Source organism: Lepidochelys olivacea (assembly GCF_965140295.1).
Source record: "Lepidochelys olivacea isolate rLepOli2 genome assembly, chromosome: 9".
Lineage (NCBI taxonomy): Eukaryota > Metazoa > Chordata > Testudines > Cheloniidae > Lepidochelys > Lepidochelys olivacea.
Genome location: NC_140419.1, coordinates 55224345 through 55247459, shown reverse-complemented (window position 1 = coordinate 55247459; position 23115 = coordinate 55224345). Strand labels below are relative to the sequence as shown.

Sequence of the window (23115 nt, the reverse complement as noted above, 5' to 3'; positions counted from 1 at the left end):
AAAGCATCGCCTCTTGAGGCAATTTGGTTTATATTCCCTGTAGTCCAGATTCTGAACCCGCCTTTCTTAAATGGGATAACAGTTCAATATCACTTCATTGCATTCCCTCCAAAATAAACAGGGTGCATAAATTAGCATAATTAATTTATTCATATTATGTGCTTTCCATTAATGTTTATATGGTGTTTCCTGTGTAAGGGACTGATGTGTTGCAAAGGAACCTTCATACTTGGTAGGCCACTTAAAAATCTCTTAGGGAATCCTAATGAAACATTGCAAGGAAAGTTCTTTCAATGTGCAATAAAACTTAATGGGGTGATTGTCCCTCATTCACTTATTCTTTTCTTGTTTGTAGTCTATTCTAATTATTCCTTCTACAGACATGATCGTTCCTTAAAGCATTCAGTATGTGTACTCATTCCACTGATTGTGTTTGAGTGGAATCCCTATTGTTGCACTAGGAGGTGTCAGGAGTTTGCATTTGCTGACTGGCATTAGAAAATCAAAGCATACCTATACCACCATATGGTGAAGTATTAACTGTGCCATTTTTCAAGTGTTTGTGGCTGTTCTGTTTCTTTAAATCGCAGTTCTCTCTCTCTGTCTGTCTCTCTCTCTCCCCTCTATATGTTAATCATTTTGCCTCTTGTTGTTGAGCTGATTTCTATTTGTGGAAATGTCAGGAATGTGGAATATGGCATCAGTAAATAGGCAGCTGAAGGAGACAAACTTTTTGTTCTTTGGCTATCTCACCGAGCTGGTGCTGGTCATGCAATAATTAGTTTATTTTTTCATTGAAAAAGGCTTTAATTGGAGAATTCTCTTTTAGGGGATGGAGAGTGGGAGGCAAGTCTTTGGATAGTAATATAGGCAGGGACAATTTCTGATTCTTTTGAAAAATTCCAAGATATTAAAGGTTAAAAATTGCCTTTTGTCTATATGTAGGACTTTGTGTCACAAGGGCTTTCCTAAGGATTGACTGAGTCTGTATTTTAAAAAAAAACCACAAAGTTCCACTCCAAATTCTCAGAAGCACTTTGAAAAAGCTCTTTATAATGATATATGAAAGCTTACTAATATTTTTTTCTTGAGATGTAGTTAGTCTTTAAAAGGTAGGGGTAGAAAAGTTTAAAACTATCTGCACTTTGCAATCCTGTGTATCTTTTAATGGCATTTACAAACCCCAGGATTTGTTAAAAAAAACAAAAGGTAATGCTTTAATTTAAACTCATGCTTCATTCTTGAAAGATACCATAATGACTGGATTCCAGTTCTTGATTCTTTGGCTTCTAGTATGAGACAGATAGACAATTTTTTGGGGCAAAAAATATGAATCCATTAAAATAGTATTTTTAGTGACGCATAACAGCAGGTAAGTCATTTTTTCTTCCACAGCATCTGACTCCAGTTTTTTTCCAAAGACCGGGGTTGGGAATACTCTGATAAGGACATGCTGATCAAAACCACACAAGCAGAGCTAAAAGGCAGTATCCAGCTGCTAAAATAGCACACTAGAGTGGGCAACAGGTATTTCTCCTTTTACATTCTCCTCCAGGAAGCTGGGATGTGGGAGACAGAATGGGGAAACACTCTTCTAATGCTGACCTAAATACCATAAAGGGGCTAGGTAACCAAAACTTAAGTGTTGGCTAGCAGACTGATGGAGGGACTTCAAACCCCTGTGCTATTGGTGGGGGCAGATGGAGATGTTTCTCTTACGGTTTTTATAATACCACCCATAATTCTAGAATCTGAATGCCTCCATGTAAAATCAATTAGCAGTACAAAATCCCAAATGAATTTTATAATCTCTGGTTCTTTTCCCTTTTTAGAGTATACAAACTTGGCTTGGGGTAGAGTTGTGTGTTTGTCTATTTAATTTTAGTTAATCGTGAGAGGTTTTGTGTGTTGTTTTTGGGGGCAGGTAGAAGCGGGATGTTAGTCTTCTAGTGTCTTGTGACAGGCTTTGTCAAAGAAGAATGTTTTGTAGCATTTCCTACAGATGGTCAGACTTCAAATTCACTTAATCTTGCTGATCTATTGTCAGGGGAGAGACAGACTCTCAGAAGCATCCTCATGGGTGGTGCAAAGATACAGTCCTCTTCTAGAGAGATTATTGGGTTCAGTGCCTTTCAGCAGTCTAGGTGTCAGTTCTAGCATAAACCAGTGTGGCTAGCTAGCTCTTTTCCCTGGCAGCAGTCACAGCATCCTGCCACACCTACTCCTCTCCCCATGGATGTGTCTCTGGTTGGACCAGCCCAGGAAGAAGGTGAGAAGGCAGGCTCTCAATTCTCCACTAAGGCTGTTTTACCTTGCTAGTACAGTTTGTTATGTGGTGCAATGTGTATTTCAATACCTAAGCATAACATCCTAAATGTTAAACACGCTAGCAGACTTTCAGTTTTGTTTTCGGTTTCTCACAACTTCAGTTCTATTAAATAATAGTTGTTGATATTGAATATTTTTAATCTGAACATAAAAATGGTTGTTTAAAGAAAGTTAATAGTGTGCTACTCAATTTTAAAAGAAGGTGCTGGATACTTACATAGAGAACTATGGTTTTTGGAGTGAAAGGAGAACGTGAGTATGAAAATAAGTTATGGGCACCATGTTACAGATGGATTGGGGTGGGGGTGGGGGAAAGGAATTACATGGGAAACTTTAGAAGATGATCCTTGCGGAGTCTCTTATCCAAGTTCCCCTGAACAGGGAAGATTTTGAAAAATAATGGTGGGAAGCCTGGACACAAGACTCATTTGTTCGGATTTGGGCAGTGGCAAGCCAAAGGCTAGCAGCCTTTCCATGGTACTTCCTGGCAGCATCACTTCTAAGGATGATTTCTGACCTCATGAATGGAAGGCATGGAAGGGACGTAATGTTGGTCAGCTGTCATTAACTACTGCGCAGGTTTCACCTCTACTGGGCCAATAGCCAAGCCATGATGCGAAAAGCAGCTATTCACCTATACATACTCCAGTATACTATTCTACCCCACAGTCCATGTCCTCATACTTGCAAGTGAAGGGGGAGCATGCCATAGAAACACTGCTCTCCTTCCTCTGAGAGATTTGGGGCCATTCATCCCTTCTGCCTCTGAATTCCCCTACATGGCATGGGACCCTGCATTAACAACTGCTAAATGTTTAATCAGGTATTTGTATATAAACAAATGCATTTATAGAATAGACATAAACAATAGTGATTCTTCACCACTGTAGCTATAGCCTACTAATGGATTTAGGTCTAGACATAAGGTATTTGACTGCATTTCACAGTTCAACAGAAAGCTATTTAAAAATGCATTGCAGGGCTTAGAGCTCCATAAAATAATATGTACCTATATTTCTCTGTATGTATATTTACACCCACTCATCACTTAAGAATATGTTTTTCACCAAATGTGAAGCACTGTAAGAGCACATTTTAGTCTTGGTATGTGTAGTTATTGTAGTTCATTTGATTTACAAAACAAAGGTCAGAGAACATTCTGTGATCAAACAGCCATCCAGTTAAGTCTTGGTAAAGTTTACTACATTCGTATTAGTGTGTTGTGGTATATACTTCGTAATTTTAAAATAATCATGAGTCATTAAAGTAACATTTTGTCTATTTCCCAGAAATTATTCATATTTTATCATTCATATGGAGTAGGAAATATATTGATTTTTCTATCAAGTTTCACTTAAAAGCCCAGTAACCTCAGAGTTAATGGATAAAACAAGTATTGAACTCCCTTATCCTGTGATATTAGGTGGTGGTGGTTTTTTGTTTAATTTTGTTTCTTGCAAGTCTTGATAAGATTGTGGGAAAACAGTAACAAAAAAAAAATCCTGTTAATTATTATGTTGTTGTTTTGCTGCAAACCTGTTGGTAAGTCATTCCTATTATTGTCATTTTGCAAAGGGTGCTCAGCCTTAATTATTAGATATTAATGCACTGAATAGGTATATAGCACAATTCTCAGTGCAAACTCTCATAGTTGTCATCTGCACTGTAGCTGTTCTAACACTGAACTCATCACAAATGCTATGTGTATATGTATGAGTATACATACGTACCAAATATATGGATATTGTGAGATTTTTACAGCTCCAAATGTATATTGCAAAGTACATTTAATTCACTTACCTCTCTGTGGGTTATTAGAAGATTAATCTACTGAGTGAAGAATAACTTAGTGGGTTTTGAATCTGGAGTGCTTCTCAAATAACTAAAACTAAGATGTGTAACCTGTGGAAAGACAAAAAGAAAAGGAGTACTTGTGGCACCTTAGAGACTAACCAATTTATTTGAACATGAGCTTTCGTGAGCTACAACTCACTTCATCGGATGGAAAGACATTACTGTAAATTCTATGAAATCACAATATTCTACTATAGCTTCAATGTGTAGGGCTCTGACTTCAGTCAGTAATACTATTTGTGGCAGAGTTCTAAACATTGGTAAGAAAGTCCAAAGACCTATCACCAGAATGTGCAGGTGTACTGTACGTTCAGCTCACAAAACCACTTGTGCCTTAGCCTGAAGTGATCCCCAGTTTAATAGGTGCTAATCTTTGCAGAAACTAACAATGCAAAGGGGACTGGAATTTCTTAATACATTGATCTTTTGGAACTTGATCTTTTTTTTTTATACAGTAAACATTGTTGTTGAATTATTTGTTTGGGGAGTTTTACATCTTTGTTTTCTGTTGAAATTGCTGATTATAAACCTAAAGATTTGTACTTATTCAGAACTTTTTAAGTTGTGTGTACAATAAAATGAGGAAACCTTTGATATGAATGACAAAATGGGCTTTTTAGCTTTTATTTTTCTTTACACTTGTGTTTCAAATAGATTAAATGTTGGTTCTCCTCGGCTAAGACTCCCAGGAGTTTTATTATCGGATTTCCCAGCTTAGTTTTCTTTTTGTAGGCATTTGGGAGGGTAGTGTAGACGAGGCAAATAGTGCTCAAGTTACTGTTTTGTTTGAATCCCTTTATTACGAGTACAGATGAGAAGAAAAATTCAGATTTCATCCTAAAAGCACCATTTATGTCAGAGACATTCTCCTATTAGCTCTGGTTCAGCCTCTCTTAGGCAATCTGCTCTATATCCTTATAACTAACCATCAGTGATTGTAGCATAATGCATGGCGACAAGTAGGTCATGTACTCATATTTTCTGTGTTACATGTTCTCCTCCAGAACAGCATACTTAATATACAGCTAAATCTTGCTTGCCTTACTCATGCAAGGTAGTCCCTTTGAAATCAGTGCATCTGGTTACATAACTAAGGCGAACTGGATTTTTTTTTTTTTTTTTTTTTTTACTATTGGTTTTAGAACTTTCTGAAAAGTAGAATTGCTTTCCATACTTGAACTGCTTAGATGTAAAAAAAAACCTGTTGCATTGTTTTCTTAGTAGTCAAGGAGATGTCTCTGATTCCATGCCAAAAGTGTGTGATCTAGCATAAAAAGATATTAGAACATTAGTCCTATTATGTTGTTACAATATCTGAATTTGAGCTGCTATTTTCATTGCAACATGTAGCTGTTTCAGAGGTTCATAAGTTAAGCCCCAAACTGGATATAAACACAGTAGTCTTGCATGATCAAGTTGCATGATGGCAGCCTCACCTTAGACTGTCATGCTGAAGTAAATATTATACTATATTGATATAACATTTTATAAAAGTTTTTAATATATGCTACCTATGATACTAAGATACTATGACAGGTTTCAGAGTGGTAGCTGTGTTAGTCTGTATCAGCAAAAACAATGAAGAGTCCTTGTGGCACCTTAGAGACAAACAAATTTATTTGCAAATAAGTTTTTGTGGGCTAAAACCGACTTCATGGAGTGAAAAGTAAGAGAAGATATTATGACAAATGCAATATGATCTTTGAAGATGCTTTGGTTACTCAAGTATATTTTTAGAAATATGAAAATCAGTAAATTCACATTCTGATCATAACCTTTAAAATTAAGAGTGAAAATTTTTAAAACAAATTGGGCCGCTCCAGTAAAGTTCTTAAGCAGGAGCAAAACTTTTACGTGTGAGTAGTTCCATTAAGTTATAGTTGTGTTTAAAAGTGCTTTAGTGGGTCAAAGCCATAGTGTGTGAAAAAAGAGTGGAAAATCTATGAATTAAAAATTGTAGAGGCAAAAGAAATTGCTGAGGGTTTTTTTTATGCCTCTATAGCCCACCTGTTTTTTAAATGATTTTAAAGAACAGTTTTGCAGAGAATAAGTTCAGATTATGGTCTTTGTTTGTTTGTTTTAATTAAAAGCAGTATTTTGAAATATCCAGGAAAAGGAACACGTTACATTAAAATGGTCGTAGAGCAGTTTTTAAACTAAGGGCTGGGAGAAAGCCGACAGGTACAGAGGAGCACATGGTACGAACATGCCTTAGGGGAGAATCTATAAATGGAGATTCCCTATGTCCTAATAAGGAGGCGAGGATGGAAGATGATAAAATACAGGTAGGATCTGATGAGAAATAGTCAAAAGAAAAAAAGTCCCATTCAATTACATCATGTAATGGCAGACAGCTAAAAAGTGACAAGTTTTTAAAGTGCTTATATACCAGTGTTAGAAGTCTAAATAATAAGATAAGTGGACTAGAGTGCCTCTATTAAATGAGGATATTGATATAATAGGCATCACAGAAACTTGGTGGAATGAGGATAATCAATGGGACACAATAATACCAGGATACAAAATATATTGAAAGGACAGAATAGGTCATGCTGGTGAGGGAGTGGCACTGTATGTGAAAGAAAACGTAGAATCAAATGAAGTAAAAATCTTAAATGAACCAAACTGTACCATAGAATCTCTATGGATAGTAATTCCATGCTTGAATAATAAGAATATAGCAGTAGGGATATATTACAGATATATTACAGATCACCTGACCAGGATGGTGATAGTGACCATGAAATGCTCAGGGAGATTAGAGAGGCTATTAAAATAAAAAACTCAATAATAATGGGGGATTTCAACTATCCCCATATTGACTGGGTACATGTCAGCGGATGCAGAAATAAAGTTTCTTGACACCTTAAATTACTGCTTCTTGGAGCAGCTAGTCCTGGAACCCTCAAGAGGAGTTGATATAATATAATTAAATTTAATATCCATGTGGCAGGAAAACACCACAATGGCCCAACACTGTAGCATTTAATTTCAGAAAGGGGAACTACACAAAAATTAGGTTAGTTAAACAGAAATTAAAAGGTACAGCACCAAAAGTAAAATCTCTGCAAGCTGCATGGAAACTTTTTAAAGACACCATAATAGAAGCTCAACTTAAATGTATACTGCAAATTAAAAAACATAATAAGAGAACCAAGAAAGAGCCACCATGGCTAAACAACAAAGTAAAAGAAGCAGTGAGAAGCAAAAAGGCATCCTTTAAAAAGTGAAAGTTAAATCTTAATGAGGAAAATAGAAAGAAGCATAAACTCTGGCAAATGAAGTATAAAAATATAATTAGGAAGGCCCAAAAAGAATTTGAAGAACAGCTAAGCAAAGACTCAAAAAATTTTGCTATTACTTTTTAAGTACGTCAGAATCAGGAAGCCTGCTAAACAACCAGTGGGGCCACTGGATGATCAAGATGCTAAAGGAGTACTCAAGGATGATAAGGCCATTGCAGCGAAACTAAATGAATTCTTTGCATTGGTCTTCACTGTTGAGGATGTGAGTGAGATTCCCAAACCTGAACCATTCTTTTTAGGTGACAAAAACTGGTTGAAACTATAGTAAAGAACAAAATAGTCAGACACACAGGTGAACATAATTTGTTGGGGAATAGTTAACATGGTTTTTGTAAAGGGAAATCATGCCTCACCAATCTACTAGAATTCTTTGAGGTTGTCAACAAGCATGTGGACAAGGGCGATCAAGTGGATATAGTATATTTAGATTTTCAGAAAGCCTTTGACAAGGTCCCTCACCAAAGGCTATTAAGTGAAGTAAGCAGTCATGGGATAAGACGGAAGGTTCTCTTATGGATTGGTAACTGGTTAAAAGATAGGATACAAAGGGTAGGAATAAATGGTCAGTTTTCAGAATGGACAGAGGTAAATAGTGATGTACCCAAGGGGTCTGTACAGGGCCAAGTCCTATTTAACATATTCATAAATGATCTGGAAAAAGGGGTAAACAGTGAGGTGGCAAAATTTGCAGATGATACAAAACTACTCAAGATAGTTAAGTCCCAGGAAGATTGCGAAGAGCAACAAAGGGATCTCTCAAAACTGGGTAACTGGGCAACAAAATGGCAGATGAAATTCAGTGTTAATAAATGCAAAGTAATACACATTAGAAAACATAAACCCAACTATATATATAAAATGATGCTGTCTAAATTAGCTGTTACCGCTCAAGAAAGAGATCTTGTAGTCATTGTGGATAGTTCTCTGAAAACATCCACTCAATGTGCAGGGGCAGTCAAAAAAGCAAACAGAATGTTGGGAATCATTAAGAAAGGGATAGATAATAAGATAGAAAATATCATATTGCCTCTATATAAATCCATGATATGCCCACATCTTGAATACTGTGTGCAGATGTGGTCGCCCCATCTCAAAAAAGATATATTGGACTTGGAAAAGGTTCAGAAAAGGGTAACAAAAAATTATTAGGGGTATGGAATTGCTGCCGTATGAGGAGCGACTAGGATTTTTCAGCTTGGAAAAGAGACGACTCAGGGAGGATATGATAGAAGTCTATAAAATAATGACTGGCCTGGAGAAAGTAAATAAGGAAGTGTCATTTCCTCCTCCTCCTAACACATGAAGTAGGTACCACCAAATGAAATTAATGGGCATCAGGTTTAAAACAAACAAAAGGAAGTATTTTTTCACACAGCGCACAGTCAGCCTGTGGAACTCTTTGCCAGAGATGTTGGGAAGGCCAAGACTATAACAGGGCTCAAAAAAGAACTAGATAAATTCATGGAGGATAGGTCCATCAATGGTTGTTAGCCAGGATGGGCAGGGATGGTGTCCCTAGCCTCTGTTTGCCAGAAGCTGGGAATGGGCGACGGGAGATGGATCACTTTATTACCTGTTTTGTTCATTCTGGAGTACCTGGCATTGGCCACTGTTGGAATACAGGATACTGGGCTAGATGGACCTTTGGTCTGACCCAGTATGGCTGTTCTTATGTTCTTACATGATGATGTGTAATGTGCATTAAAATGTGCTCTTAGCACAGTGGTGTCACTATTCAAATAATACTTTACTATTCAGATATTCAAGGATTGGTCCAAAGCCCATCTGAAGTCAGTGGGAGTCTTTCAGTGGTGTTTGGATCGTGTCCTAATAGTGCAAAGTGAAACTTTATTCCACACGCTATATTACTTAAAAGAAATTCACATGTAAAATAATATTAAAAATGCAATTAATGGAATGAAAAGCGGCAAAAATAAGCAACGAATACCTAAAGGGAAAGCATAGTGCAAGATATGTCCTCTGGTTGTTTAGACCAGTGTTTCTCAATGACTGATTCATGGACCAGCGCCTGTCCCTGAGATCTCCCTGACACAGTTTAGGAAGGCAGCAAGCCATTCCCTGGTGTCAAAAGGGTTGAGAAACACTGGCTTAGACACAGTGGGGCACTGCCTTTTAATGGTAAATTGAAAGAGTATATTGTCTGCCAAAACAAATTGTGTTGCTTCCTCTGCAGCAACTAATGACCTCATTAACACCTCAGCAATTAAAGAACCTGAATTCACTGCATTCATTACATTACTTTAGGTGTTAGTAATCGCTTCAAGTGTAGAATGTTTTCAGAATGTAATCTACACATCCCAAATTATTTATTTTTATATCTGTGTCAAGAACCACATTCAGATATATGGTTTTAAAATGTATTTATTTGTGATTTTTGTAATTTTAGTTTGGGATCTTTGAGTGGAGAACTACTCTGAAAAATAACTGTAAAATGGCATCATAGGCTTTCCAGCTACATTGTGGCTCACTGACTCTGAATGAAATGAGCTCTGCTTGCATGTCAAAAGACTTTTAACTGTCAGATCCTAGCCTGAGTTTGCAGTTCTGGAAGCCAAGCTGTGTTCTTTTTGGCTTGTGCATCATTTGTAGGCCAGATTTAATAATTCTGTAGCCCAGGTTCTACCCTCAGATCTGCACAACCTCATTCTTTTTAATGGGGATACACATTTGTAACCAAGGGCAGAATGTGGCCCTAGTAACTAGAAATTTCTTTCAGAGTAACAGCCGTGTTAGTCTGTCTTTGCAAAAAGAAAAGGAGTACTTGTGGCACCTTAGAGACTAACCAATTTATTTGAGCATGAGCTTTCGTGATGCATACCGTGGAAACTGCAGTAGACATTATATACACACAGAGACCATGAAACAATACCCCCTCCCACCCCACTGTCCTGCTGGTAATAGCTTATCTAAAGTGATCATCAAGTTGGGCCATTTCCAGCACAAATCCAGGTTTTCTCACCCTCCGCCCCCCGACACACAAACTCACTCTCCTGCTGGTAATAGCCCATCCAAAGTGACCACTCTCTTCACAATGTGCATGATAATCAAGGTGGGCCATTTCCAGCATAAATCCAGGTTTTCTCACCCCCTACCCCCATACACACTTAAACTCACTCTCCTGCTGGTAATAGCTCATCCAAAGTGACCACTCTCCCTACAATGTGCATGGTAATCAAGGTGGGTCATTTCCAGCACAGATCCAGGCTTTCCCCCTCCCCCCCCGGGGGAACACACACACACATAAACTCACTCTCCTGCTGGCAATAGCTCATCCAAACTGACCACTCTCCAAGTTTAAATCCAAGTTTAACCAGAACGTCTCGGGGGGGAGGGGGGGTCAGGAAAAAGCAAGGGGAAATAGGCTACCTTGCATAATGACTTAGCCACTCCCAGTCTCTATTTAAGCCTAAATTAATAGTATCCAATTTGCAAATGAATTCCAATTCAGCAGTTTCTCGCTGGAGTCTGGATTTGAAGTTTTTTTGTTGTAAGATAGTGACCTTCATGTCGGTGATTGCGTGACCAGAGAGATTGAAGTGTTCTCCGACTGGTTTATGAATGTTATAATTCTTGACATCTGATTTGTGTCCATTTATTCTTTTACGTAGAGATTGTCCAGTTTGACCAATGTAAATGGCAGAGGGGCATTGCTGGCACATGATGGCATATATCACATTGGTGGATGTGCATGTGAACGAGCCTCTGATAGTGTGGCTGATGTTATTAGGCCCTGTGATGGTGTCCCCTGAATAGATATGTGGGCACAGTTGGCAACGGGCTTTGTTGCAAGGATAGGTTCCTGGGCTAGTGGTTCTGTTGTGTGGTATGTGGTTGTTGGTGAGTATTTGCTTCAGGTTGGGGGGCTGTCTGTAGGCAAGGACTGGCCTGTCTCCCAAGATTTGTGAGAGTGTTGGGTCATCCTTCAGGATAGGTTGTAGATCCTTAATAATTCGTTGGAGGGGTTTTAGTTGGGGGCTGAAGGTGACGGCTAGTGGCTTTCTGTTATTTTCTTTGTTAGGCCTGTCCTGTAGTAGGTGACTTCTGGGAACTCTTCTGGCTCTATCAATCTGTTTCTTCACTTCCGCAGGTGGGTATTGTAGTTGTAAGAAAGCTTGATAGAGATCTTGTAGGTGTTTGTCTCTGTCTGAGGGGTTGGAGCAAATGCGGTTGTATCGCAGAGCTTGGCTGTAGACGATGGATCGTGTGGTGTGGTCAGGAAGGTGTAGGTAGGAATAGCGGTCAGTAGGTTGCCGGTATAGGGTGGTGTTTATGTGACCATTGTTTATTAGCACTGTAGTGTCCAGGAAGTGGATCTCTTGTGTGGACTGGACCAGGCTGAGGTTGATGGTGGGATGGAAATTGTTGAAATCATGGTGGAATTCCTCAAGGGCTTCTTTTCCATGGGTCCAGATGATGATGTCATCAGTGTAGCGCAAGTAGAGTAGGGGCTTTAGGGGACGAGAGCTGAGGAAGCGTTGTTCTAAATCAGCCATAAAAATGTTGGCATACTGTGGGGCCATGCGGGTACCCATAGCAGTGCCGCTGATCTGAAGGTATACATTGTCCCCAAATGTAAAATAGTTATGGGTAAGGACAAAGTCACAAAGTTCAGCCACCAGGTTAGCCGTGACATTATCGGGGATAGTGTTCTTGACGGCTTGTAGTCCATCTTTGTGTGGAATGTTGGTGTAGAGGGCTTCTACATCCATAGTGGCCAGGATGGTGTTATCAGGAAGATCGCCGATGGATTGAAGTTTCCTCAGGAAGTCAGTGGTGTCTCGAAGGTAGCTGGGAGTGCTGGTAGCGTAGGGCCTGAGGAGGCAGTCTACATAGCCAGACAATCCTGCTGTCAGGGTGCCAATGCCTGAGATGATGGGGTGCCCAGGATTTCCAGGTTTATGGATCTTGGGTAGTAGATAGAATATCCCAGGTTGGGGTTCCAGGGGTGTGTCTGTGCGGATTTGATCTTGTGCTTTTTCAGGAAGTTTCTTGAGCAAATGCTGTAGTTGCTTTTGGTAACTCTCAGTGGGATCATAGGGTAATGGCTTGTAGAAAGTGGTGTTGGAGAGCTGCCAAGCAGCCTCTTGTTCATATTCCGACCTATTCATGATGACAACAGCACCTCCTTTTTCAGCCTTTTTGATTATGATGTCAGAGTTGTTTCTGAGGCTGTGGATGGCATTGTGTTCCACACGGCTGAGGTTATGGGGCAAATGATGCTGCTTTTCCACAATTTCAGCCCATGCACGTCGGCGGAAGCACTCTATGTAGAAGTCCAGTTTGCTGTTTCGACCTTCAGGAGGAGTCCACCTAGAATCCTTCTTTTTGTAGTGTTGGTAGGGAGGCCTCTGTGGATTAGTATGTTGTTCAGAGGTATTTTGGAAATATTCCTTGAGTCGGAGACGTCGAAAATGGGATTCTAGGTCACCACAGAACTGTATCATGTTCGTGGGGGTGGAGGGGCAGAAGGAGAGGCCCCGAGATAGGACAGCTGCTTCTGCTGGGCTGAGAGTATAGTTGGATAGATTAACAATATTGGTGGGTGGGTTGAGGGAACCATTGCTGTGGCCCCTTGTAGCATGTAGTAGTTTAGAAAGTTTAGTGTCCTTTTTCTTTTGTAGAGAAGCAAAGTGTGCATTGTAAATTGCTTGTCTAGTTTTAGTAAAATCCAGCCACGAGGAACTTTGTGTGGAAGGTTGGTTTTTTATGAGAGTATCCATTTTTGAGAGCTCATTCTTAATCTTTCCCTGTTTGCTGTGGAGGATGTTGATCAGGTGATTCCGCAGTTTCTTTGAGAGCGTGTGGCAAAAGCTGTCAGCATAGTCTGTGTGGTATGTAGATTGTAATGGATTTTTTACCTTCAGTCCTTTTGGTACGATGTCCATCTGTTTGCATTTGGAAAGGAAGATGATGTCTGTCTGTATCTGTACAAGTTTTTTCATGCAGTTGATAGATTTCCACTCCATACGGCTAAATGCAGTGCCTTGCATAATGACAGGTTTCAGAGTAACAGCCGTGTTAGTCTGTCTTTGCAAAAAGAAAAGGAGTACTTGTGGCACCTTAGAGACTAACCAATTTATTTGAGCATGAGCTTTCGTGAGCTACAGCTCACTTCATTGGATGCATACCGTGGAAACTGCAGTAGACATTATATACACACAGAGACCATGAAACAATACCCCCTCTCACCCCACTGTCCTGCTGGTAATAGCTTATCTAAAGTGATCATCAGGTTGGGCCATTTCCAGCACAAATCCAGGTTTTCTCACCCTCCGCCCCCCCCCCCCCCCCCACACACACACACACTCACTCTCCTGCTGGTAATAGCCCATCCAAAGTGACCACTCTCTTCACAATGTGTGTAATAATCAAGGTGGGCCATTTCCTGCACAAATCCAGGTTCTCTCACCCCCTCACCCCCCTCCAAAAACCACACACACAAACTCAATCTCCTGCTGGTAATAGCTTATCCAAAGTGACCACTCTCCCTACAATGTGCATGGTAATCAAGGTGGGTCATTTCCAGCACAGATCCAGGCTTTCTCACCCCCCCTCCCTGGGGGCACACACACACACACACACATAAACTCACTCTCCTGCTGGCAATAGCTCATCCAAACTGACCACTCTCCAAGTTTAAATCCAAGTTTAACCCGTTGCCAACTGTGCCCACATATCTATTCAGGGGACACCATCACAGGGCCTAATAACATCAGCCACACTATCAGAGGCTTGTTCACCTGCACATCCACCAATGTGATATATGCCATCATGTGCCAGCAATGCCCCTCTGCCATTTACATTGGTCAAACTGGACAGTCTCTACGTAAAAGAATAAATGGACACAAATCAGATGTCAAGAATTATTCATAAACCAGTCGGAGAACACTTCAATCTCTCTGGTCACGCAATCACCGACATGAAGGTCACTATCTTACAACAAAAAAACTTCAAATCCAGACTCCAGCGAGAAACTGCTGAATTGGAATTCATTTGCAAATTGGATACTATTAATTTAGGCTTAAATAGAGACTGGGAGTGGCTAAGTCATTATGCAAGGTAGCCTATTTCCCCTTGCTTTTTCCTGCCCCCCCCCACCCGAGACGTTCTGGTTAAACTTGGATTTAAACTTGGAGAGTGGTTAGTTTGGATGAGCTATTGCCAGCAGGAGAGTGAGTTTATGTGTGTGTGTTCCCGGGGGGCGGGGGGTGAGAAAGCCTGGATCTGTGCTGGAAATGACCCACCTTGATTACCATGCACATTGTAGGGAGAGTGGTCACTTTGGATGAGCTATTACCAGCAGGAGAGTGAGTTTATGTGTGTATGGGGGTGGAGGGGTGAGAGAACCTGGATTTATGCTGGAAATGGTGCACATTGTAGGGAGAGTGGTCACTTTGGATAAGCTATTACCAGCAGGAGATTGAGTTTGTGTGTGTGGTTTTTGGAGGGGGGTGAGGGGGTGAGAGAACCTGGATTTGTGCAGGAAATGGCCCACCTTGATTATCATACACATTGTGAAGAGAGTGGTCACTTTGGATGGGCTATTACCAGCAGGAGAGTGAGTTTGTGTGGGGGGGGGGAGGGGCGGAGGGTGAGAAAACCTAGATTTGTGCTGGAAATGGCCCAACTTGATGATCACTTTAGATAAGCTATTACCAGCAGGACAGTGAGGTGGGAGGGGGTATTGTTTCATGGTCTCTGTGTGTATATAACGTCTACTGCAGTTTCCACGGTATGCATCCGATGAAGTGAGCTGTAGGTCACGAAAGCTCATGCTCAAATAAATTGGTTAGTCTCTAAGGTGCCACAAGTACTCCTTTTCTTTTTAGAACTTTCTTAACTCTGATGTGTGAAAAGAAATAGAACTGAGCTCACCCCCCTAAAGCTGTAAAAGCTTTACATAGCTGACCAGAGGGAAAAAAGAATATAAATATATTTTTGTCACTAATGTGACGAATGGCTCTGAATGCACACAGAAAACATATCTGTTGAGGGTGCTATTTTTGCAGTCACTTTTAAGAGAAGAACCACACTTTAAACAGCCTTTTATGTATTGTATGTATTTTCAAATACTTTCTGTTCATCTTCCTTTTCCACGCTATTGTATAGGCATTGGAAGACATACATAATATTTTCCTTCCTAAATACTGTGAATTTGATTTATTTTGTTTATTTCATAGCTATAACATTAATTTTATGTGGCTTACTATGTATGTGAATGTTTTTTAACAATTTATTACATCTCAATAAACACAGTCCTTGGCTCTAAATTCAAGGGATTTTAAGAGGTATTATCTCCTGATTGTTTTCCAGTTCAAACTATGAAATATGGATAGTACAGTAAAAATGAAGGTGGCAATCTAGTTGATAGCACTAGAGGAAGACAAACTGGGGAGTATAGAAAGTGGCTGTCGTGCATCGTTGTCAGTTTCACTTTAGTCTTTAAACCTGACCATTACAATAGTGATATCTCTCTGATGTGGTCTCGTGCTGTTGTCCCTAATGCTGAGCCAGATGCAGTTTTGTGCTGATTTAACAAATTTGTGCCTCGAAGAATCATAGAATATTAGGGTTGGAAGAGACCTCAGGAGGTCATCTAGTCCAATTCCCTGCTCAAAGCAGGACCAACACCAACTGAATCATCCCAGCCAAGGCTTTGTCAAGCCGGACCTTAAAAACCTAAGGATGGAGATTCCACCACCTCCCTAGGTAACCCATTCCAGAGTTTTACCACCCTCCTAGTGAAATAGTGTTTCCTAATATCCAACCTAGACCTCCCCCACTGCAACTTGAGACCATTGCTCCTTGTTCTGTCATCTTCCACCACTGAGAGCAGCCAAGCTCCATCCTCTTTGGAACCCCCGTTCAGGTAGTTGAAGGCTATCAAATCCCACCCCACTCTTCTCTTCTGCAGACTAAATAACCCCAGTTCCCTCAGCCTCTCCTCGTAAGTCATGTGCCGCAGCCCCCTAATCATTTTTGTTGCCTTCCGCTGGACTCTCTCCAATTTGTCCACATCCCTTATGTAGTGGGGGACCAAAACAGGATGCAATACTGCAGGTGTGGCCTCACCAGTGCCGAATAGAGGGAAATAATCACGCCCCTCGATCTGCGGGCAATGCTTCTAGTCATACAGCCCAATATGCCTTGTTGGCAATGAGGGCACACTGCTGACTCTCCTCCAGCTTCTCGTCCACTGTAATCTCCAGGTCCTTTTCTCCAGAACTGCTGCTCAGCCAGTCAGTCCTCAGCCTGTAGCGGTTCATGGGATTCTTCCTTCCCAAGTGCAGGACTCTGCGTTTGTCCTCGTTGAACCTCATCAGATTTCTTTTGGCCCAATCCTCCAATTCGTCTAGGTCACTTTGGACCCTATCCCTACCCTCCAGCATATCTACTTCTCCCCCCAGTTTAGTGTCATCTGTGAACTTGCTGAGGGTGCAATTAGTCCCATCATCCAGATCATTGATAAAGATGTTGAACAAAACCGGCCCCAGGACTGACCCCTGGGGTACTCCACTTGATACCGGCTGCCAATTAGACATCTAGCCGTTGATCACTACCCATTGAGCTTGACAATCTAGCCAGTTTCCTATCCACCTTATAGTCCATTCATCCAGTCCATACTTTTTTAACTTGCTGGCTGGAATACTGTGCTAAAATCAAGATATATCACATCACTGCTTTCCCCATATCCATAGAGCCAGTTATCTCATCATAGAAGACAATCAGGTTGGTCAGGCATGACTTGCCCTTGGTGAATCCACATTGACTGTTCCTGATCACCTTCGTCTCCTCCAAGTGCTTCAAAATGGATTCCTCAGACTTAGAACCATGCCCCTCTGGCGTGCCTCCCACCCTTTTTTTCCTGGCACTACTGGTTGAATGAGCACGTGGTTCTTCATGTCATGTAACAACTTTCCAGATCTTTGCCTCCTATCCTCCTCCCTACCCTCACTTCCCAAGTTTCAACTGGACAGGGGGATAAATTCCTAGTAGTTCAGGGAAGTAATAACTACTGATACTCTGAGCACACTACTTGGCCAAGCTAACGAGGAGCCCTGTGGCTAATAAGCTCCTTATTCTTCAACAAACTAGTCTGGATTTTAGAGAACAGAAAAGTACTTTAAACACATTTTAATGGGGAAAAAACATACATTTTAAGAAGATAATTATGTTGAAAAGGGTTATGAATCAACTGTGTCCTTGAAGAAAACATTAAAGGTTGGATATAGTAATTAGAGCAACTGAGTTAAAAGCAAAGTATTTTTTAAATGAGCAGACCCCAAACAACCAAATCCTGCTAATGACCAATGTTGTATACAGTCCTAAACTGTATTTTTTTCCCACGAACTTCAGTTTGGCTGCTCACATCCCTCTTCAATGAAGGTAATCAACTATTAGAAAATGGATTCCCAGTCCACATGTAGAACGTGTTTAAGGTATTTCAGTAATGGCTGTGTCCAAACAAAATCTTTGGCATGTTTGGATATATTTAAAAAAACTGTAGGTGAACAAGTTTTGATTTTATGATTATATATTGGTCTGGGATGTTAGCTTCTTAGATAAAGGCCATCGCTCTTCCTTATGGCCTTGTGAAAGGCGATCTTATGAGCAAACACCAATGCAATAATTAACATTTTACTAATATTTGTACAGCAGCTATAGGATAGAAATTTTCAAAAGCAATCCACATCGGACTAATTTTGCATCCATTGAAAACAACGGTAAGGTTCAGGCAATATTGAGGGCTTTAAATTTCCCACCCATATCTATAATTTTATATACACACACCTATACTAGCCCTTTAGGACAATTCATATACGTCTTTGTTTGAAACACGTATCACTATTTTTAAAGTAGCAGTATTTTTAAAGGTACTGAGTTCTTGGTTTAGAGCATACAGCTTGTTGTGTCAAACATACATGCAAAGTTTATTGATTTCAGTGTGATTGCGCAGGATGTGAGAGCATAATTTTATTCATTATATCTAGAGCAAGAGCAAATTGAGAGTTTTTTGCATGCTTGTATGTGCATCCCAGTTTCATAATGCATCCCCCATTCCTGCTTTATATTAAGAGAAAAACTGCAGTGAGTAATTGCTCATTCTTACTGTCCTGTGTTCTGGCTTGATGAAGAAGATTAAAGAGGCTCTGTCAACTAGATACCAAAATCTGCCTTTCTTAAGTAAAGTAATTCTCTTGTAATATCCATTGATACTGATGCCTCCTTTTTAGGGTGGGAATCCTTCATATCCATCATCTGCCCAGAACAGAAACCAAACAAACATTTTGATCTTATTGCCACCTACTTATAAATATTTATCAGGATTCTACCTTAAACAGCTGCTGAAAATGATGGGCACTTCCTGAACTACTACTTGGATCCTTCCATTATCTTCTCTCCACCAGAAGAGGCTACAGAGCCACTCCATGACTTGCCAGAGGATTTCCTCACTGCTGCTCTAGTAAAAGTTCATATTAAATTTGTAATAGGTTTCTGAGAGAAATGAAATTGAAATCTGCATTTGTAATGTATTTTAACCCATTTTGCTGACTGTAACAGGTGGTATGTGCATTTGTATCAAACTCTTAAAGTCACATTTCAAATAAAAAAAGTTCCTAAAAAATTAGGGTGTTGTGTGAGATTTTACAATCCTTTCTAGAAAAGAGAAGATTGGGGTCCTAAATAGGTTGCTATTGTCCCTTTAAAGAATTTTCCAGTAGCATAATCCTACATATTATAAAACTGCAATTGTTGTAACATCTTCCATGAATAAGTCATTGTATCCCAGTGACACAAACATGATAGACACTGTTGCCCTACACCCCCAATGCATAAGGACACAGGGGAGAATGGTCCCTGCCTAGAAGAGCTTACAGCCTAAGAAATATATTGCATTTAGACCTAGTTTATCCCTTTTCTAAAAATCTTACTTGAAAGAAAACACCTGGTATCTATATTTTTGAATGTATATATTTTCAGACTTAATTAGTTGAATATGCCTTGAATTTCATAATCTTAATTTAACGTCAAGAAAAATAGTATTTGAAATCAGATAAAGAAGAACAAATGTCTATTTAGATTAATTTCCTGGGTTTCTCCCCAAATTTTGAGCTGGTAACGTGAGTCAATACTGGAACAACTCATTTGAAATAGGCTGCAGGAAATTATACCTTGTTCTCCCCTTGTCTCTGAATATTATTGCTTCCATCAGGAAGTGTTGGAACAGTTGCAGCCTGGTGCTAATTTCTGAGTACATAGGAAGTCTTTATGATTTCTATGGCACTTTTGCTGCACTTTTTTAATGTTAAAAAGGGTAATTATTTTCCATCTCATTTTAACTTCCTTCATTCACATATAAAGGCAAACTTCCAGTAAACTACTTTCCCTGCAGTATTTTCATATGTAAAAACAAATGTTACCTATTGTTACTTTCCTGTGTTGTAGGTCTGGTAGACTAAAAGCAATTGAAATGAGAAAATACACAGGGGCAGAAACAATAGGCACTTGATAATGATTTTGCTGAAGCGTGTTAATAGTTAACTTTATAGCCTTGATAATCTGAATCTCTTCCAGGTGACCGAGTGCAATGGCGTTTAGCTTCCTGCATTTGTCAGTGTGAAAATATGCATTTGCTTCCTCATCATTGTCATGCTGCAGCCACGCAATTAAGTGGTTTTGCTTCCTGAGTCAAACAGCAACCATCTCTTGCCAAAAGTGTATCAAAAAGCTTATAACTGGCTCTCCTTCAATCAGTTAATCTCTGCTTTTTATTTTTTGTTAAAAGATATTGGGTGTCTCATTTACAGTTCTGTTCCTGTGGACTGATATTTTTTGCAATGCATATAGTGTAGGGGTTTTTTTAATTGATTGTAGTAATCTGACTACAGGAAGAGAATCTGTCTGAAAAGCTAGTATTGAAATAAGAAAGGTCACAGTATGTGCTGAGGTTACACAAAGTGGATTTTAAAGTGGGAGTACTAGTGTGGAGAGGAGCATTACCTGGTGTCAACCTGGAATCTGTTTTATACTGACAACATGTAATCCCTTGAAAATAGGGGTTTATAATGGGAAAGATGGATTATTATGTAGAGAATATTGTGTAAATTATAGCAAGTTTCAGAAAAGCGATTGAGCTGTGTCTTCGGAGGAATGAGCACTCGCTGTATAGCCCATTCTTCCAGTAGTAGCTCTGAGGCAGTTTGGTCTAATGGACGGAACACAGGTATCGGAGAAAGGACCTCCTGCGTTCTAATCCTTAACTGTCACTTATTTGCTAAGTGGCCTTGGGCAAGTTACTTAGCCCCTGTTTCACATCTGTTCCCATTTGTTCCATCCCAAACAAAAATAATAATACCTACATACCACAGTGGGGTGTTGCAAGCATAGGTTAGTGTTTGTAGAGCATTTTGAGGGTGGAAAGCATTACATCTTTAACTGGAGTATTGTGTCCAGTTCTGGGTGCCGCATTTCAGGAAAGATGTGGACAAATTGGAGAAAGTCCAGAGAAGAGAAACAAAAATGATTATAAAGGTCTAGAAAACATGACCTATGAGGGAAGATTGAAAATATTGGGTTTGTTTAATCTGGAAAAGAGAAGACTCAGAGGGGACATGATAACAGTTTTCAAGTACATAAAAGGTTGTTACAAGGAGGAGGGAGCAGAATTGTTGTTCTTAACCTCTGAGGAAAGGACAAGAAGCAATGGGCTTAAATTGCAGCAATGGAGGGTTAGGTTGGAAAAACTTCCTAACTGTCAGGGTGGTTAAGCACTGAAATAAATTTCCCAGGGAGGTTGTGGAATCTCCATAATTGGAGATTTTTAAGAGCAGGTTAGACCAACACCTGTCAGGAATGGTCTAGATAATACTTAGTCCTGCCATGAGTGCAGGGCACTGGGCTAGAGGACCTCTCGAGGTCCCTTCCAGGCCTATGATTCTATGATGAGTTCTTAGTACTGGTTCAAAGGTCTAGTTCTACAGAGTTTCACTCCTTATCAGGGGGAGGGTTTAGGAAAACAACATTTTACTTTGTCTGAAAAATTGTGGTCATGATAATTTGAATAACACATGTCCCTGTCTTTATTTTTTGCCCCCACAAAATAAATCATCTAGAGCAAAGCATCTTTGTCTAGTTATTTGCTCCTTGTACCATCCATACCCTTTGAATTACTGATGAATGCTGCAAGATTTTCTTCTACGTAGCTAAAAATTCTGTATGCTGCAAAGTTACAAGATCCGTTTCATTTGTTGAAGCCAGTAAAACATTTAGCTCAAATATTGAACAACTTTTGTAGATTTAGAGAACCAAAAGGGAAATATAGTATGTGGTCCCTGTATGTCTAGCAACATATTTCCCACTTCCACAAACACAGATATTGAGATCAGATTTTCCACAAATTCTGAATGCATGAAAGATTTTTCCATTCCTTCCTTCCCCACCTCCCTTTGCTCCCTGCTTTCTAGACATTTGATTGTTTTCTGAAGGAATACAACTACAATAATGTGTCCTCGCTTCTCTCTGGGGCTAAAGAGAATTCTAATTTTAAAAAAGAAAAATGTACTCTTCTGTAAAAGTAATCCACAGTGATCACTATTTAACACAATAAGGGGGAATTGAGCCATTTTATTAGTCCCTATCCAGTTTCTGTTCAATAACTCAAACTATATCTGCCAGCTAATAGCTCAATTGTATAGATTACTCAATTATTTCAAGAGATTTCAATCTGCTTGAAAATGTTCGTGTGCTAATTTCTTTGGCATTTTTGAAGTAATATAAAATTACAGTTTTTGGCTAATAATGTCTACGTTGCTGGTAGGCAAGTGGGCTTTTTTAGATGAAGCATTGTCATAACATATGTTTTCTCATTTCCCAATCCATCTTCCCTTCCTTCTTCAATTCTAGGCCTCTCAATGGATCACCCCCAGCTCTCTTCCTTCACATTGAAGAGTCCACAGAGCTTGAACCCCACATTTCAGGTGAATTTGAACCCAGCTGGCCAGGGTTCATCTCCTCTTCTGAGTCCTGTCCTGAGTGATGCTGGCAATGCCCGGGTAGAAGAGGAAGAGGAAGTAAAACGCAAGGTAAGGCAATGGCACTACAGAGAACCTAAGCAATGAGTGAGGAGCGTGTACTAATTTAGCATGGATTCCGATGCAATTCTCTGTATATTCTTCATTACTATTAACGATATTCTTTGTGCTAATACGAACTTAGTGTTAGTGTTTGCAAGCTCCTACATCGAAAATTCAGTGGGAGTATGTTGACCCTTGGATCCCAGAGTCTCATGCATTAGAACCTCATGACAGGATAGTCCTCCTCGTTGCTGTTATTGGAGTCGTGTGTGTGTTGTTAAGCACAGCATAATCCTTGTCTATGCACAGTGTTGTTGTATTTAACATTGTCAACTGATTGGAATGTCCTTGTCTACACTGAAAGTTTAACGTCATGTTAGTTAAAAATTTGTTCTAATCCGATTTAATTTCCCAGGGTGGACAACGCCACAGAGCTAAAATCTGTTCACCTACAGGGCACACAGCAAAAACTACTTAGGCTTTATCAGAAGGTGAGGTTAGAGTGCGGAGCTTTCAGTTATTTTTGAGGGTTG

The 23115-nt window shown here is 39.8% G+C and overlaps 1 protein-coding gene across 2 annotated transcripts in view; it reads left to right on the top strand.

The window, feature by feature from the left end:
- FARP2 (FERM, ARH/RhoGEF and pleckstrin domain protein 2) overlaps positions 1-23115 on the top strand; it is a 211642-nt gene that overhangs the window by 141540 nt on the left and 46987 nt on the right. For both annotated transcript variants that reach the window (XM_084638831.1, XM_084638832.1), the window contains exon 14: positions 22413-22591. In XM_084638831.1, the coding sequence (XP_084494957.1) occupies positions 22413-22591 (179 nt within the window). The remainder of the gene's footprint in view (positions 1-22412; positions 22592-23115) is intronic.